Source organism: Diadema antillarum, unplaced genomic scaffold (genome assembly GCF_040938485.1).
Source record: "Diadema antillarum isolate AM-2024a unplaced genomic scaffold, OU_Dant_1.0 seq00000533_RagTag, whole genome shotgun sequence".
Classification (NCBI taxonomy): domain Eukaryota; kingdom Metazoa; phylum Echinodermata; class Echinoidea; order Diadematoida; family Diadematidae; genus Diadema; species Diadema antillarum.
Window position 1 is genome coordinate 1,169,715 of NW_027271484.1, and position 19,162 is coordinate 1,188,876.

Consider the following 19,162-nt stretch of genomic DNA (forward strand, 5'->3'; position numbering starts at 1 on the left):
CGTTGCATTCACTGGGAAATAGAATACATTTTCATTGATACTTCTGCACAGCACACGTGAGTGACACTAATCTTTAAATCCTCTTAAATTCTCCCCTTTCTATGAAACTGCACCTCCTAACTCTTTCTAATTTCAATCACCTTTTAAGTGGGTTAGGATGGTCCAATTTTAACAAGTTGTATATCATTTAAGCTCAGAGCTTACTGTTTTGAACTATCATGAAAAGAAATTCATTACAGCCTACTTTATGTGGATTTCTAGCTGGGCAGTCACATATGTAATATCTCTCAGTTTATAGTTATCCTTGGAAGATTTCTTTGTGATGTTTATTTTTTGAAAAGTGCAGAAATCAGATCAGAAATCTAATCCAATCAATAGAAAATAATATCAGTTGAAAATCAAATCAATATCCTCTCGAATCCACTGTGTGTGTTTTGTCTTTCAGTTGCAATCAGAATGCCAAAGTCTTGTCTCCCATTAAGATTGGGGTGTGCGGGAGTGACGGTTACATGGGCACCGTTCTCAAGTCCTACGTTGAGCAGTTCTCTGCGAAATCATCAGAGTGGCTCAACTACGTCAAGTTCTACATCGTACCCGCTGGTAAGCTGTTAGGTCAGCGTTCAAGGGCTCTTATGATTTTATAGACCTTGATGACCTGTGGCAGTAAAAAGCATTTCCAAATTCCTACTAGGCTTGTAAATATCAATTTACAAAGAATAATGCTCAGATACAAGTATGTATTGCAATCAAATAAGTACCATGTATCTAGAAATGGAATCAGCAGTTTGTCCTTTTTTTTTTTTTCAATTTTGTTCAGCACAAATAGACTATTACTTTTTCACATTGCCTTGTATTTGATTTTTTTGTCTGCCAAGAAATATACTGCTGTCTTTTCACCAGAATTAATAAATTAATCAATAAAATTTGGAGTCAAAAGGGGCCTGAGCTTTCGATCCTAGCAGAATCTTCGTCAGAGGCAAAATGACAAACAGGCAGGGAAAGCAATCACATATAAGGACTTCACACAACAAGAACAGACAGGGACAGGCTGGGTACACAAAACAAAGAAAACAAAGGAGAGGGTGGGATGTCATGGGCAAGGAGCCCAACAGGTAAAGGGAGGGGATTAGAGCGAGCAGGAGGGTGGACAGACAAAAGGCAGAGGAGAGCGGACAGACAAAAGGCGGAGGAGGGTCAGTAATGATCATGAGGATCAAGGAGGCAACCATTGAAGGAAAGGATGAATAGGGAGGCAACATCAAAGAAGATAAGGAACACCAGAAGGATATGGAAAGGGAAAGAGTGAAAAAAGCAACAGCAAGGGAAGGGGGGGGGGGGGGGGGGGGCTGAACAAACAGGGAGCCCTAAAGGTGTACCAGGAGGAGGCAACAAAAGGAAGTAATCAAACATATCAAAGTATATACACATAACTAGTAATGGCAAAAGTGACAATGGAATAACAGTAATGAAAAAAAAAAAAAAATAATAATAATAATTAATATATATATATATATACAGATAGATAGATAAAAGAAATAAAATAAAGCACATGTGAAAACTAGGGGAGAGAAAATTGTATACATGTATGTAGATAAGCAGGCAGGGCAAAATAAGCACAAGTATGTATAAACAAACAAACCTAGTGTGTGTATGTGTAGGCGGAAAAGGCTGTATAAAAAAGTTTCGGGCTATAGGAAGGAATAAATTGGGGAAAAAAGGATCTGCAAATGAAAAAAGCGCAAAGAAAGAATAAAATGAAATTAAAAAATGAAAAAGAGAAAAATAATAATGGTGGTAATAATAATGAAACAATAAAGGTGGTTAGTCATTTCCCTCCTGGATGTTGAGGCCATGGGGTTGGATGGTGTGAAGTCGTCTCATCCAGAGCTTCTCTCTGCTGGTTCTGACTGTGTCTGGACGAGTGCCTAAAGATTCAATGCCCTGTAGAGTCATATCAGTGATGGAATGATCGGGTAGATTGAAATGGTGGCCCACTGGAGTGTCGAGCTTGGCTGTGTTGACAGTAGATCTGTGTCCATAGAAGCGTCTTTTGAGTGTAGTCTTGGTTTCCCCAACATACTGGATTCTACAAACTCTGCAAGTGATGAGATACACAACATTAGTGGTAGTACAAGTGATGTTTCCCTTTGTGTGGTGAGAGAGGCCGGTAGAGTTGCTGGTGAAAGAGTCACTCTCATGGATGTGTATGCTACAAATGATGCACCTACTGGCTGAACATTTGAATGTGCCATGCTGTAAAGGAGAAGAATTGTCAGTGAGGGAGGGTACTTCAGCACGGACGATGAGATCCTTAAGGTTGTGGGGGCGTCGGTATGCCAGGATGGGAGTATCTGGGACGGCCTGTAAGAGACGATCAGAGGTGTGAAGGATATGGTGATTATCACGAAGGATATTGTGGAGAGAGGGTAGATTGGGATGGAAAGTGGTCACAAGGGGTATTCTGTCAGTGATGTCCTGCTTGTTGGTTTTCGGTTTGAGAACTTCAGATCTTGGGAGAGAACGAACTTTGTTGATGGCTTGTTGAATTCTCCTGGTACCATAGCCCCTGGCTGCGAGATGTCTCTTCAGGTTCCTGGCATGGAAAGAAAACTCAGAATCCTCAGAGCAGATACGGCGAAGTCTGAGGGCTTGACTGTAAGGGATACTGGTTTTGCAGTGGCGGGGGTGGCAGCTGGCTGAGTGGAGGTACTGATGGGTGTCTGTGGGTTTAGTGTAGAGAGTGGTGGTGACATGGTTAGACTCCTTCCTAACGGTGACATCGAGGAAGTTGGTCTTTTCTTGGGAGAAATCAGAAGTGAATTTGATGGTTCTGTGGAAAGAATTGATGTGGTCAATGAAAGTACGGAGGCTTTCTTCCTCCCTGGTCCAGATGAAGAAAATGTCATCGATGTAGCGCCACCAGATCCATGGACGACAGGGGGCTGAATCTAACATCTGCTGCTCTAGCTTGGTCATGAAGAGACAGGCGAAGGAGGGAGCCATCCTGGTACCCATAGCTGTGCCAGATACCTGTAAGTAGTGCTTGTCCATGAATGTGAAGTTGTTTTTCGTCAGTACATGTGACATGAGGGATTTGATGTCAGATATGGGGGGGTTGGAATGGCCGCTGCAAATCAAAGCCTCACAGGAGGCTAGAATACCTTCATCGTGGGGAATATTGGTGTAGAGAGAGGAGACGTCGAAAGTACCGATGATTGCTGTCTCGGGTATCTGGTCCTTGATGTCATCGAGTTTCCTGAGAAAGTCTGGTGTGTCATGAATGTAGGAGGGTGCGAGTGAGACAAGAGGTTTAATGTGGTGATCAACAAAGAGGGAGATGTTCTCTGTTGGGGAACCATTTCCAGAGAGGATGGGACGACCGGGATTGCCAGGTTTGTGGATCTTGGGGAGGAGATAGAATCGGGCAGGTTTGGCATTAACGGGGGAGAGAAATTTGTGAGCCTTCTTGGTGAGGTGTTCATGTTCCTTCATGTCATCGAGTGTCGACTGGATCTGTTGGGAGAAATTATCGGTGGGATCAAAGTCAAGAGGTGTGTAGTGGGAAGGATTGCGGAGATGTTTCATGGCTTCATCGATGTACTGCTGGCGGTCCATTACAACAACAGCTGATCCTTTGTCTGCGGGCTTGATGATGATGTCAGGCCTGTTTTTGAGAGATGAGAGAGCCTGGCGTTCTTCCTTTGGGAGATTGTCATGTGATGCAATGTCGAGCGTATCTGCGGAGTGGACTTGAGATGAGACAGCTTCGATGTACGTTTCCAGGGAGGGAACTCTGTTCTTGGGGGGAATCCATGAGCTTTTAGGATGAAAGGGCTCAGGAGCAGAAGGGGGTTCATCGAGAAAAAACTCTTTGAGGCGTAACCTGCGGTAGAAAGTAGAGAGGTCTTGGCTGAGTGCTATCTGATCGACCTTGGGTGGAGTGGGGCAAAACTTGAGGCCTTTTGAGAGAAGAGACGTTTCTGCTTGAGATAGGGGAGAAGAAGAAAGGTTAACGACAGAAGTGGAGGATGCATCAGTGGATGTGGTGTGTCGCCTGAATCTGTTGGACCTTTGACGTTTCTTCGTGAAGTTGCCTATTTTCTTGTTCCTGCGAGCAGTGAGGTCAGACATATGTTTTGAGAGACAAGATTCAATTTCATCATTGTATTTGAGCCACTGGGTGTCGGTGCAGCAAGAGCGAAGTTCAGTCTCCAGTCTGTCGATGTCAGCTGAAAAGGAAGTGAGAGAGGCAGCACACTGTTCGGAGAGAATGTTAATCAAACGGATGGAAGCTCCATGTAGAGTCTGGTTCCAGCGTTTCCGTAGTTCAGGCGAGAGTGTTCCAAGAGCTGGAGTGCAGTGGAGTTGGAGACCTGTGGGTATCATGCGGTTGAGGGAGTAGAATCTGTAATTATCCTGGTGAAATGAGAATCTGAGGGCCTTGAGCTTGGTTTTCCTCAGTTGATGAAAAAGAGATAGATGGTTAGCCATGGTAAGCATGGGACAGAGAAGAACAATGATAGCCAAACAAGGGAAGGAGAAATACATAGCCTGTCAGAATTGAGGGAAATTCAAAAAGGGGAGCAAGATTGACCTGTAAGGCGGATAAATCAAAGGGAAAAGGGTAAGTACAGTCGGTCAATGTACAGCTAGGCCAACCTGTGCTAAGCAGAAAAGTGAGTGAAGAGAAATGATAAAGGGAAATGAGACAAGCTCAGAGATAAAGGCACGGAACTGAAGAGAAAAGTACCAGGAACGGAGACAAACACCTGAAAAGAAAGTAACAAATACGATACAAACAAACAAATATAACACTGTGGAAACAAAGATACTACAAGTCGAGAAGTGGGAGGGAAACAGGGCAAGGAAGGAGACTGAACTGGAACAAAGCAATAAAACAATTAAAACAGAACAGAGAAGACAAAGAGGATAAGGAGGATCACGTGGGCGTGATGCAACAGCAGAAAAGGAACTAAATGTAGCAAAAAAAGCTGCTGAAAACTGCTTATCCAATGAAGGCGAGCCAATGAAGTAAAATGGAGTCAAAAGGGGCCTGAGCTTTCGATCCTAGCAGAATCTTCGTCAGAGGCAAAATGACAAACAGGCAGGGAAAGCAATCACATATAAGGACTTCACACAACAAGAACAGACAGGGACAGGCTGGGTACACAAAACAAAGAAAACAAAGGAGAGGGTGGGATGTCATGGGCAAGGAGCCCAACAGGTAAAGGGAGGGGATTAGAGCGAGCAGGAGGGTGGACAGACAAAAGGCAGAGGAGAGCGGACAGACAAAAGGCGGAGGAGGGTCAGTAATGATCATGAGGATCAAGGAGGCAACCATTGAAGGAAAGGATGAATAGGGAGGCAACATCAAAGAAGATAAGGAACACCAGAAGGATATGGAAAGGGAAAGAGTGAAAAAAGCAACAGCAAGGGAAGGGGGGGGGGGGGGGGGGGGCTGAACAAACAGGGAGCCCTAAAGGTGTACCAGGAGGAGGCAACAAAAGGAAGTAATCAAACATATCAAAGTATATACACATAACTAGTAATGGCAAAAGTGACAATGGAATAACAGTAATGAAAAAAAAAAAAAAAAATAATAATAATAATTAATATATATATATATATACAGATAGATAGATAAAAGAAATAAAATAAAGCACATGTGAAAACTAGGGGAGAGAAAATTGTATACATGTATGTAGATAAGCAGGCAGGGCAAAATAAGCACAAGTATGTATAAACAAACAAACCTAGTGTGTGTATGTGTAGGCGGAAAAGGCTGTATAAAAAAGTTTCGGGCTATAGGAAGGAATAAATTGGGGAAAAAAGGATCTGCAAATGAAAAAAGCGCAAAGAAAGAACAAAATGAAATTAAAAAATGAAAAAGAGAAAAATAATAATGGTGGTAATAATAATGAAACAATAAAGGTGGTTAGTCATTTCCCTCCTGGATGTTGAGGCCATGGGGTTGGATGGTGTGAAGTCGTCTCATCCAGAGCTTCTCTCTGCTGGTTCTGACTGTGTCTGGACGAGTGCCTAAAGATTCAATGCCCTGTAGAGTCATATCAGTGATGGAATGATCGGGTAGATTGAAATGGTGGCCCACTGGAGTGTCGAGCTTGGCTGTGTTGACAGTAGATCTGTGTCCATAGAAGCGTCTTTTGAGTGTAGTCTTGGTTTCCCCAACATACTGGATTCTACAAACTCTGCAAGTGATGAGATACACAACATTAGTGGTAGTACAAGTGATGTTTCCCTTTGTGTGGTGAGAGAGGCCGGTAGAGTTGCTGGTGAAAGAGTCACTCTCATGGATGTGTATGCTACAAATGATGCACCTACTGGCTGAACATTTGAATGTGCCATGCTGTAAAGGAGAAGAATTGTCAGTGAGGGAGGGTACTTCAGCACGGACGATGAGATCCTTAAGGTTGTGGGGGCGTCGGTATGCCAGGATGGGAGTATCTGGGACGGCCTGTAAGAGACGATCAGAGGTGTGAAGGATATGGTGATTATCACGAAGGATATTGTGGAGAGAGGGTAGATTGGGATGGAAAGTGGTCACAAGGGGTATTCTGTCAGTGATGTCCTGCTTGTTGGTTTTCGGTTTGAGAACTTCAGATCTTGGGAGAGAACGAACTTTGTTGATGGCTTGTTGAATTCTCCTGGTACCATAGCCCCTGGCTGCGAGATGTCTCTTCAGGTTCCTGGCATGGAAAGAAAACTCAGAATCCTCAGAGCAGATACGGCGAAGTCTGAGGGCTTGACTGTAAGGGATACTGGTTTTGCAGTGGCGGGGGTGGCAGCTGGCTGAGTGGAGGTACTGATGGGTGTCTGTGGGTTTAGTGTAGAGAGTGGTGGTGACATGGTTAGACTCCTTCCTAACGGTGACATCGAGGAAGTTGGTCTTTTCTTGGGAGAAATCAGAAGTGAATTTGATGGTTCTGTGGAAAGAATTGATGTGGTCAATGAAAGTACGGAGGCTTTCTTCCTCCCTGGTCCAGATGAAGAAAATGTCATCGATGTAGCGCCACCAGATCCATGGACGACAGGGGGCTGAATCTAACATCTGCTGCTCTAGCTTGGTCATGAAGAGACAGGCGAAGGAGGGAGCCATCCTGGTACCCATAGCTGTGCCAGATACCTGTAAGTAGTGCTTGTCCATGAATGTGAAGTTGTTTTTCGTCAGTACATGTGACATGAGGGATTTGATGTCAGATATGGGGGGGTTGGAATGGCCGCTGCAAATCAAAGCCTCACAGGAGGCTAGAATACCTTCATCGTGGGGAATATTGGTGTAGAGAGAGGAGACGTCGAAAGTACCGATGATTGCTGTCTCGGGTATCTGGTCCTTGATGTCATCGAGTTTCCTGAGAAAGTCTGGTGTGTCATGAATGTAGGAGGGTGCGAGTGAGACAAGAGGTTTAATGTGGTGATCAACAAAGAGGGAGATGTTCTCTGTTGGGGAACCATTTCCAGAGAGGATGGGACGACCGGGATTGCCAGGTTTGTGGATCTTGGGGAGGAGATAGAATCGGGCAGGTTTGGCATTAACGGGGGAGAGAAATTTGTGAGCCTTCTTGGTGAGGTGTTCATGTTCCTTCATGTCATCGAGTGTCGACTGGATCTGTTGGGAGAAATTATCGGTGGGATCAAAGTCAAGAGGTGTGTAGTGGGAAGGATTGCGGAGATGTTTCATGGCTTCATCGATGTACTGCTGGCGGTCCATTACAACAACAGCTGATCCTTTGTCTGCGGGCTTGATGATGATGTCAGGCCTGTTTTTGAGAGATGAGAGAGCCTGGCGTTCTTCCTTTGGGAGATTGTCATGTGATGCAATGTCGAGCGTATCTGCGGAGTGGACTTGAGATGAGACAGCTTCGATGTACGTTTCCAGGGAGGTTAGGAAGGAGTCTAACCATGTCACCACCACTCTCTACACTAAACCCACAGACACCCATCAGTACCTCCACTCAGCCAGCTGCCACCCCCGCCACTGCAAAACCAGTATCCCTTACAGTCAAGCCCTCAGACTTCGCCGTATCTGCTCTGAGGATTCTGAGTTTTCTTTCCATGCCAGGAACCTGAAGAGACATCTCGCAGCCAGGGGCTATGGTACCAGGAGAATTCAACAAGCCATCAACAAAGTTCGTTCTCTCCCAAGATCTGAAGTTCTCAAACCGAAAACCAACAAGCAGGACATCACTGACAGAATACCCCTTGTGACCACTTTCCATCCCAATCTACCCTCTCTCCACAATATCCTTCGTGATAATCACCATATCCTTCACACCTCTGATCGTCTCTTACAGGCCGTCCCAGATACTCCCATCCTGGCATACCGACGCCCCCACAACCTTAAGGATCTCATCGTCCGTGCTGAAGTACCCTCCCTCACTGACAATTCTTCTCCTTTACAGCATGGCACATTCAAATGTTCAGCCAGTAGGTGCATCATTTGTAGCATACACATCCATGAGAGTGACTCTTTCACCAGCAACTCTACCGGCCTCTCTCACCACACAAAGGGAAACATCACTTGTACTACCACTAATGTTGTGTATCTCATCACTTGCAGAGTTTGTAGAATCCAGTATGTTGGGGAAACCAAGACTACACTCAAAAGACGCTTCTATGGACACAGATCTACTGTCAACACAGCCAAGCTCGACACTCCAGTGGGCCACCATTTCAATCTACCCGATCATTCCATCACTGATATGACTCTACAGGGCATTGAATCTTTAGGCACTCGTCCAGACACAGTCAGAACCAGCAGAGAGAAGCTCTGGATGAGACGACTTCACACCATCCAACCCCATGGCCTCAACATCCAGGAGGGAAATGACTAACCACCTTTATTGTTTCATTATTATTACCACCATTATTATTTTTCTCTTTTTCATTTTTTAATTTCATTTTGTTCTTTCTTTGCGCTTTTTTCATTTGCAGATCCTTTTTTCCCCAATTTATTCCTTCCTATAGCCCGAAACTTTTTTATACAGCCTTTTCCGCCTACACATACACACACTAGGTTTGTTTGTTTATACATACTTGTGCTTATTTTGCCCTGCCTGCTTATCTACATACATGTATACAATTTTCTCTCCCCTAGTTTTCACATGTGCTTTATTTTATTTCTTTTATCTATCTATCTGTATATATATATATATATTAATTATTATTATTATTTTTTTTTTTTTTTTTTCATTACTGTTATTCCATTGTCACTTTTGCCATTACTAGTTATGTGTATATACTTTGATATGTTTGATTACTTCCTTTTGTTGCCTCCTCCTGGTACACCTTTAGGGCTCCCTGTTTGTTCAGCCCCCCCCCCCCCCCCCCCCCTTCCCTTGCTGTTGCTTTTTTCACTCTTTCCCTTTCCATATCCTTCTGGTGTTCCTTATCTTCTTTGATGTTGCCTCCCTATTCATCCTTTCCTTCAATGGTTGCCTCCTTGATCCTCATGATCATTACTGACCCTCCTCCGCCTTTTGTCTGTCCGCTCTCCTCTGCCTTTTGTCTGTCCACCCTCCTGCTCGCTCTAATCCCCTCCCTTTACCTGTTGGGCTCCTTGCCCATGACATCCCACCCTCTCCTTTGTTTTCTTTGTTTTGTGTACCCAGCCTGTCCCTGTCTGTTCTTGTTGTGTGAAGTCCTTATATGTGATTGCTTTCCCTGCCTGTTTGTCATTTTGCCTCTGACGAAGATTCTGCTAGGATCGAAAGCTCAGGCCCCTTTTGACTCCATTTTACTTCATTGGCTCGCCTTCATTGGATAAGCAGTTTTCAGCAGCTTTTTTTGCTACATTTAGTTCCTTTTCTGCTGTTGCATCACGCCCACGTGATCCTCCTTATCCTCTTTGTCTTCTCTGTTCTGTTTTAATTGTTTTATTGCTTTGTTCCAGTTCAGTCTCCTTCCTTGCCCTGTTTCCCTCCCACTTCTCGACTTGTAGTATCTTTGTTTCCACAGTGTTATATTTGTTTGTTTGTATCGTATTTGTTACTTTCTTTTCAGGTGTTTGTCTCCGTTCCTGGTACTTTTCTCTTCAGTTCCGTGCCTTTATCTCTGAGCTTGTCTCATTTCCCTTTATCATTTCTCTTCACTCACTTTTCTGCTTAGCACAGGTTGGCCTAGCTGTACATTGACCGACTGTACTTACCCTTTTCCCTTTGATTTATCCGCCTTACAGGTCAATCTTGCTCCCCTTTTTGAATTTCCCTCAATTCTGACAGGCTATGTATTTCTCCTTCCCTTGTTTGGCTATCATTGTTCTTCTCTGTCCCATGCTTACCATGGCTAACCATCTATCTCTTTTTCATCAACTGAGGAAAACCAAGCTCAAGGCCCTCAGATTCTCATTTCACCAGGATAATTACAGATTCTACTCCCTCAACCGCATGATACCCACAGGTCTCCAACTCCACTGCACTCCAGCTCTTGGAACACTCTCGCCTGAACTACGGAAACGCTGGAACCAGACTCTACATGGAGCTTCCATCCGTTTGATTAACATTCTCTCCGAACAGTGTGCTGCCTCTCTCACTTCCTTTTCAGCTGACATCGACAGACTGGAGACTGAACTTCGCTCTTGCTGCACCGACACCCAGTGGCTCAAATACAATGATGAAATTGAATCTTGTCTCTCAAAACATATGTCTGACCTCACTGCTCGCAGGAACAAGAAAATAGGCAACTTCACGAAGAAACGTCAAAGGTCCAACAGATTCAGGCGACACACCACATCCACTGATGCATCCTCCACTTCTGTCGTTAACCTTTCTTCTTCTCCCCTATCTCAAGCAGAAACGTCTCTTCTCTCAAAAGGCCTCAAGTTTTGCCCCACTCCACCCAAGGTCGATCAGATAGCACTCAGCCAAGACCTCTCTACTTTCTACCGCAGGTTACGCCTCAAAGAGTTTTTTCTCGATGAACCCCCTTCTGCTCCTGAGCCCTTTCATCCTAAAAGCTCATGGATTCCCCCCAAGAACAGAGTTCCCTCCCTGGAAACGTACATCGAAGCTGTCTCATCTCAAGTCCACTCCGCAGATACGCTCGACATTGCATCACATGACAATCTCCCAAAGGAAGAACGCCAGGCTCTCTCATCTCTCAAAAACAGGCCTGACATCATCATCAAGCCCGCAGACAAAGGATCAGCTGTTGTTGTAATGGACCGCCAGCAGTACATCGATGAAGCCATGAAACATCTCCGCAATCCTTCCCACTACACACCTCTTGACTTTGATCCCACCGATAATTTCTCCCAACAGATCCAGTCGACACTCGATGACATGAAGGAACATGAACACCTCACCAAGAAGGCTCACAAATTTCTCTCCCCCGTTAATGCCAAACCTGCCCGATTCTATCTCCTCCCCAAGATCCACAAACCTGGCAATCCCGGTCGTCCCATCCTCTCTGGAAATGGTTCCCCAACAGAGAACATCTCCCTCTTTGTTGATCACCACATTAAACCTCTTGTCTCACTCGCACCCTCCTACATTCATGACACACCAGACTTTCTCAGGAAACTCGATGACATCAAGGACCAGATACCCGAGACAGCAATCATCGGTACTTTCGACGTCTCCTCTCTCTACACCAATATTCCCCACGATGAAGGTATTCTAGCCTCCTGTGAGGCTTTGATTTGCAGCGGCCATTCCAACCCCCCCATATCTGACATCAAATCCCTCATGTCACATGTACTGACGAAAAACAACTTCACATTCATGGACAAGCACTACTTACAGGTATCTGGCACAGCTATGGGTACCAGGATGGCTCCCTCCTTCGCCTGTCTCTTCATGACCAAGCTAGAGCAGCAGATGTTAGATTCAGCCCCCTGTCGTCCATGGATCTGGTGGCGCTACATCGATGACATTTTCTTCATCTGGACCAGGGAGGAAGAAAGCCTCCGTACTTTCATTGACCACATCAATTCTTTCCACAGAACCATCAAATTCACTTCTGATTTCTCCCAAGAAAAGACCAACTTCCTCGATGTCACCGTTAGGAAGGAGTCTAACCATGTCACCACCACTCTCTACACTAAACCCACAGACACCCATCAGTACCTCCACTCAGCCAGCTGCCACCCCCGCCACTGCAAAACCAGTATCCCTTACAGTCAAGCCCTCAGACTTCGCCGTATCTGCTCTGAGGATTCTGAGTTTTCTTTCCATGCCAGGAACCTGAAGAGACATCTCGCAGCCAGGGGCTATGGTACCAGGAGAATTCAACAAGCCATCAACAAAGTTCGTTCTCTCCCAAGATCTGAAGTTCTCAAACCGAAAACCAACAAGCAGGACATCACTGACAGAATACCCCTTGTGACCACTTTCCATCCCAATCTACCCTCTCTCCACAATATCCTTCGTGATAATCACCATATCCTTCACACCTCTGATCGTCTCTTACAGGCCGTCCCAGATACTCCCATCCTGGCATACCGACGCCCCCACAACCTTAAGGATCTCATCGTCCGTGCTGAAGTACCCTCCCTCACTGACAATTCTTCTCCTTTACAGCATGGCACATTCAAATGTTCAGCCAGTAGGTGCATCATTTGTAGCATACACATCCATGAGAGTGACTCTTTCACCAGCAACTCTACCGGCCTCTCTCACCACACAAAGGGAAACATCACTTGTACTACCACTAATGTTGTGTATCTCATCACTTGCAGAGTTTGTAGAATCCAGTATGTTGGGGAAACCAAGACTACACTCAAAAGACGCTTCTATGGACACAGATCTACTGTCAACACAGCCAAGCTCGACACTCCAGTGGGCCACCATTTCAATCTACCCGATCATTCCATCACTGATATGACTCTACAGGGCATTGAATCTTTAGGCACTCGTCCAGACACAGTCAGAACCAGCAGAGAGAAGCTCTGGATGAGACGACTTCACACCATCCAACCCCATGGCCTCAACATCCAGGAGGGAAATGACTAACCACCTTTATTGTTTCATTATTATTACCACCATTATTATTTTTCTCTTTTTCATTTTTTAATTTCATTTTGTTCTTTCTTTGCGCTTTTTTCATTTGCAGATCCTTTTTTCCCCAATTTATTCCTTCCTATAGCCCGAAACTTTTTTATACAGCCTTTTCCGCCTACACATACACACACTAGGTTTGTTTGTTTATACATACTTGTGCTTATTTTGCCCTGCCTGCTTATCTACATACATGTATACAATTTTCTCTCCCCTAGTTTTCACATGTGCTTTATTTTATTTCTTTTATCTATCTATCTGTATATATATATATATATTAATTATTATTATTATTATTTTTTTTTTTTTTTTTTTTTTTTTTTTTTTTTTTTTTTTTTTTTTTTCATTACTGTTATTCCATTGTCACTTTTGCCATTACTAGTTATGTGTATATACTTTGATATGTTTGATTACTTCCTTTTGTTGCCTCCTCCTGGTACACCTTTAGGGCTCCCTGTTTGTTCAGCCCCCCCCCCCCCCCCCTTCCCTTGCTGTTGCTTTTTTCACTCTTTCCCTTTCCATATCCTTCTGGTGTTCCTTATCTTCTTTGATGTTGCCTCCCTATTCATCCTTTCCTTCAATGGTTGCCTCCTTGATCCTCATGATCATTACTGACCCTCCTCCGCCTTTTGTCTGTCCGCTCTCCTCTGCCTTTTGTCTGTCCACCCTCCTGCTCGCTCTAATCCCCTCCCTTTACCTGTTGGGCTCCTTGCCCATGACATCCCACCCTCTCCTTTGTTTTCTTTGTTTTGTGTACCCAGCCTGTCCCTGTCTGTTCTTGTTGTGTGAAGTCCTTATATGTGATTGCTTTCCCTGCCTGTTTGTCATTTTGCCTCTGACGAAGATTCTGCTAGGATCGAAAGCTCAGGCCCCTTTTGACTCCATTTTACTTCATTGGCTCGCCTTCATTGGATAAGCAGTTTTCAGCAGCTTTTTTTGCTACGCTCAATAAAATTTGTACGGCCCAAGATTTTTTTTTTCTCATTTTGTGTCACTCAAATACCTGCCATGAAAACTCTAGGTTGTATGAAATCTATTCAGCTACTTATGATGAGAAGCTGCAAAATAAATGGTCTTATTGTAGCATAAACCAACTCATATGTAACCAGTGCAGTACAGTGCTAGTTCACATTCATAGTGTGATGGCATGATAATGTGACAAAACCATTTGTCTCACTGTTGCTGGAACAAGGTAATGTATTATTGAGATGGGGAACTCTTGTTTTTCATTGCTTTATACAATGTAGTTTTTTAACCCAAACATGACATCCACTATTCAGACAAAAGGTAATTGTGATGAAAGGAAGGGTGGCTTGCAAGAGAGGGGGCAGGGTTTGCAAAAGAGGGCTGTGATGTTTAATTTAGAAAACCTTGGCCCTGTGGTTTTATCAAAAGATATAATCGATTTTAAATTTCCTTAACACACAGGCTGCCATAGACTTTTGATAGAAATCAACTTTATAATCAGTTTTAACTCTTCATAACACAGGGCCCTGAACATATTCTACAAATATTACTGTCATATGTGGGCTTCTGCTGCTCAACAGTAGTGTTCAGTGGGTATCAAGATGTCTGAGGATATCAAACAGGGAAGATTCTCACACTGTTTTCTCTCTGTTAATGCTAGGAAACAACTCTGTAGCCAAATACCTGGGCTCTCTGGATACAAGGTACAACTCACTCTTTCAGGACTCACTGTGGAAGGAAGTGTGGGACAAGACAGACAAAGAGGCTGCAGGTGAGATGAGAGAAAATTAACCCTCTGAAGACCAACTGACTCTCCTATAATGTACATTTCCCATTTACCCCAGCCCAAGAATACTCAGGACCAGTCTTCAAGAGGTTAATGTTGCTGGACAGAAGGAGATTACCAGCTCTTCAATAGCTGCTTTTGTCTTGTTTGTTTGTTTTTACCAAGATATTTTCTTACCCTTGTCAATGTATGTGAGACATTGCATATTCACGTGTGAAGATTCTGTTTTCAACATTGTGGTAGGGCAATTTTAAAAATTGCCAAGCTTTGCTGACTATTAAGCTATATAATGTTTGTAATGATTGAGAGGTACTCAAGCTACAAAAGTTTTGAAAATTCTGCAATCTCTATCTAGATGTAGTTGAACAAATATCTCCATGCCAGTAAACTATTTCAAAATGGTTTATTCTAACACTGCTGGCTACAGGAACAGTTTTGATCGCGGTAAATCTGGACACAAAGTTTTGCTTTGTTTAGACATTTAATGATGATTTTTCAGCGCAGGCTTTTCATAGATTTGTGTTGTAGCAACGTCAGAGATGCTGGTATCATTGCAGGACCATACAGCTCAGATTTTACAAACTGGAAACATTTTTAACAGGGCCCCTAACTCTTTCCAGCAAACACATATCCCCTCTGTCTTTCACCTCTCTCTCTCTCATACAATGTAAAGATCATATTATGCATAGTACTTTGTGAGTTTGGGAAGTTTTCCCTAGGACTAAAGACCAATGTTTTTTAGAGGTGTGTGTTTTCCAAGAGTGTTTTCTATGTAAACAGTTCAGCTGTTTGACCCAGGGTTGTTATGCAACATCTGCATATGCAATCCATTGTGCCACGCTGCCAAGTCTGAAGTTGCTCCCTGTTTCACATCCTGAGAGGAAAGAGAAAGCCTATTTTAAGAGACTTTCACTTTTACTAGAGGTCAATTTAATGAGTTGCTATTAACTTTAACTGGTTGCTTTCAAGTACCTTGTTTTGATGCATGGTACAGGGTGTATCAGAAATCATTTATGAAGTTAGTGGCAAGCTCTTTTAACTCACCCAACTTCTCACATGCTGCAATATGAATTTCATTCCAATGCCCCAGCTGACAAGAGAGAGGTGGCGAACCGGGTGGAGAAGTATCTGTCTGGCGCCACCACGAGTCTGGGCCTGCCAATCGGGGAGGTCATGCTGACGTGCAAGCTGAGGGGATCACACGACGAATCTTGCCAGAAATTTGTACCATTTATGAACGTAAGTGTGTCTGGTACTGCACTAACATGTATTGAATAGAGTAGATAAGTCCTGCAAAAACCACATCTCATTCTTTGAGTAAAATAATTGGGATGAATTAATGATGAATGTGTGGTAATGCCTCATCAGGATTTCTAAAAAGTAGTATGTCTTGAGGAAGTGAGAGTATAATTGCTTCAAGCATTGTGCCCTTAAGGGGATGGTAAAGATTTGGTTGAGATTGGGTTTCAGGTTTCCAACTCTTTTTTGTGAGATAATGAGAAATATTTTACAAAATATTAAAGAGCGTACAATTCTAAGAGGGATTTAAAGTTTATTTGAATGAAAATTGGTTTTAAAATGACTGAGATATCCACAAAAAAGAGGTCCTAATAAAAGGTGGGACTCACTTTTATTATGACCACATTGTTTTACTTTCTTCTTGGACTTCTCAGCCATTTCAAAACTGATTTTCATCAAATAAATTTTGAATTCCTCTTAGAATTGTATACTCTTTCACATCTCATTAGTGGCTTCTAATTATCTTTCGAAAAGTTAAAATCTAAATTCCCCATCTCAACCAAAACTATACCATCACTTTAAACTGTTTAGAATGTAACATAGATGTGGCTGTCATTTGTTGTTTAGAACCTGTTTGTACATATCCTATCTCTTCCTGTCACTGTCTAACTTGTACAATTTATTCATGACTTCTCTTAACGAGCTTGCGTTGTCTTCTGTTTCTTTGTCAGAGGTCTTTCCAGGAAATGACATGACGTGCGTGAGATGGGGTCATATTGTTTGGTCTTTTCGTTTGTTTTGTATTTTTTTCTCATCTTTGTCTGATTGTTTCCGCAGAATGTACTGATTGGTCCTCCAAATTCAGCACTAGGAGCTGTAGCCATTGCAGGTGAGACCATACAATGGCTCAGCCATTCATCCCCCTCCCAAGCCCCTTTCTCCCTAAACACTCACTCTTACAGTAGGCTCTATTACTCATTAATTAGACAGTTTGGCCTTAAAAATGCAAGTCTTCTGCTTGCTTGCTTGCGTACTTTCTCTGTTTGCATAGATATTTTTTGGCAGTCCACTCAATGTTGGAAAAAAACAGGAACTTTGTCATTCCCTTGAGTTTCCATGGCAATGAATGAATGAATGACAGCTGATGCTGTGGCTGTAGGGAGAATTCTCCGTAGAGGCAATGTCATATCCCTCACCGCCAATAGAGTAATAAATAGAGGAAATGTTTGTGAAGGATGTCTTCCCCTCATGCATGCAATTGGGCATATTGCAACACATGTTTACGTGCGAGAGTGATCAGCTTCGTGGGTGTTGGCCATTCCTTGACTTCCACGAGATTTCCCGGGACTGCCTGTCTGTCCTGGCCGGAGCAGCAGCAGCTGAGGGGGCTTACTCACACAGCGGGAGTGACCCTCTCTTCCTACTCACTTTGAGTCCATTGTCTAACCCCCCCTTCCCCAGTGCTGCTCCCGTTGCTAGGCAGTAACGAAGCCCACAAACAGCTGTAAATTGAATTGGCATTGATAAGCTGTCAGAGCAAAGGATGTAGGTGGGTGTGATTCACTGTAGGTCTCGTAGCATCGCAAGTCTCCTTTAACCTTAAAATGGACTGACCCTTGGCAAAGCACATTGACTCGGGGGAAAGGAAAGGGGACAGAAGAGGGGGGTGAAAAGAAAACAAGATTAGAGCGAATGCCGATAGTGTGAAAGTGTTAATGTGGTGTGATGCATTCACACCCACCTGTTCCCTTCACTGCAGGTGCAATTCCACTTCTGATGATCAAGTTGACTTGGATATGCCATGGTAGTAGAATCAAACAAAAGCCACATAATGCTAGAAGTTTCATGAAGATCAGATGCATAATGATAGATTTATGGAATTTTACAGATTTTCAAAGCTCTACACTGTATCATGGAACAATGATATTGGTTTCAACCAAAGATACAAATTAGATGAACCGTTAATGTAATCATCTGATATATCTCCCTTTTTGGTTAGGCTAGAAAAATGAATTGTGAAATTAAAGGACAAGTTCACCTTCATAAACATAAGGATTGAGAAAATGCAACAATGTTAGTAGAACACATCAGTGAAAGTTTGAGGAAAATTGGACAATCGATGCAAAAGTTATGAATTTTTTAAATTTTTGTCTTGAAACCGCTGGATGAGGAGACTACTACAGCTTGTGAGTCATATGCGTACAACAGTATAAAGAAAATGTAAAAGAAAATTCAACATATTTTCACTTTTTTCGCATAATAAAAGAGCACTTGACTTGCCTCTTTCTAAAGGCAGGGGGAATAATATTACCCATAACATTTGTCGGTAACGAGTCAGGGGAATGTATACTTTTTTCAACAGATGGAATTTTGTGAAATTCTCTTTATATTTTCCTTATATTGTTGTACGCATGTGACATCTAAGTTATTCATACACTGCAGTAGTCTTCTCATCCAGCGGGTACTGCACAAAAACTTCAAAAATTCATAACTTTTGAACGGATTGTCTGATTTTCCTCAAACTTTCAATGATGTATTCTACTAATATTGCTACATTCTCTCAATCCTTATGTTTATGAAGGTGAACTTGTCCTTTAAATTTTGGAAATGCATCTGAATTCAATTATTAACATAGTGCATGAGAGTTTCTGTCTTCAAGGACAAGTTCACCTTCATAAACATAAGGATTGAGAAAATGCAACAATATTAGTAGAACACATCAGTGAAAGTTTGAGGAAAATTGCACAATCGATGCAAAAGTTATGAATTTTTTAAATTTTTGTGTTGGAACCGCTGGATGAGGAGACTACTACAGCTTGTGAGTCATATGCGTACAACAGTATAAAGAAAATGTAAAAGAAAATTCAACATATTTTCACTTTTTTGGCATAATAAAAGTGCACTTGACTTGCCTCTTTCTAAAGGCAGGGGGAATAATATTACCCATAACATTTGTCGGTAACGAGTCAGGGGAATGTGTACTTTTTTCAAAAGATGGAACTTTGTGAAATTCTCTTCATATTTTCCTTATATTGTTGTACGCATGTGACATCCAAGTTATTCATACACTGCAGTAGTCTTCTCATCCAGCGGGTACTGCACAAAAACTTCAAAAATTCATAACTTTTGAACGGATTGTCTGATTTTCCTCAAACTT

At 42.9% G+C, this 19,162-nt stretch overlaps 1 protein-coding gene and 3 pseudogenes across 3 annotated transcripts in view; 2 read left to right on the plus strand and 2 right to left on the minus strand.

Annotated features, from left to right (window-relative positions):
• LOC139734588 (phosphofurin acidic cluster sorting protein 2-like) overlaps window positions 1-19,162 on the plus strand; it is a 115,748-nt gene that overhangs the window by 90,875 nt on the left and 5,711 nt on the right. For all 3 annotated transcript variants that reach the window (XM_071645372.1, XM_071645373.1, XM_071645374.1), the window contains exons 13-16: window positions 446-600; window positions 14,641-14,751; window positions 15,857-16,005; window positions 16,843-16,894. In XM_071645372.1, coding sequence (XP_071501473.1) covers window positions 446-600; window positions 14,641-14,751; window positions 15,857-16,005; window positions 16,843-16,894 — 467 coding nt within the window. The remainder of the gene's footprint in view (window positions 1-445; window positions 601-14,640; window positions 14,752-15,856; window positions 16,006-16,842; window positions 16,895-19,162) is intronic.
• On the minus strand, window positions 2,621-3,615 carry LOC139734576 (uncharacterized; annotated as a pseudogene).
• LOC139734594 (uncharacterized) lies at window positions 6,735-7,729 on the minus strand (annotated as a pseudogene).
• Window positions 11,175-12,169, plus strand: LOC139734595 (uncharacterized; annotated as a pseudogene).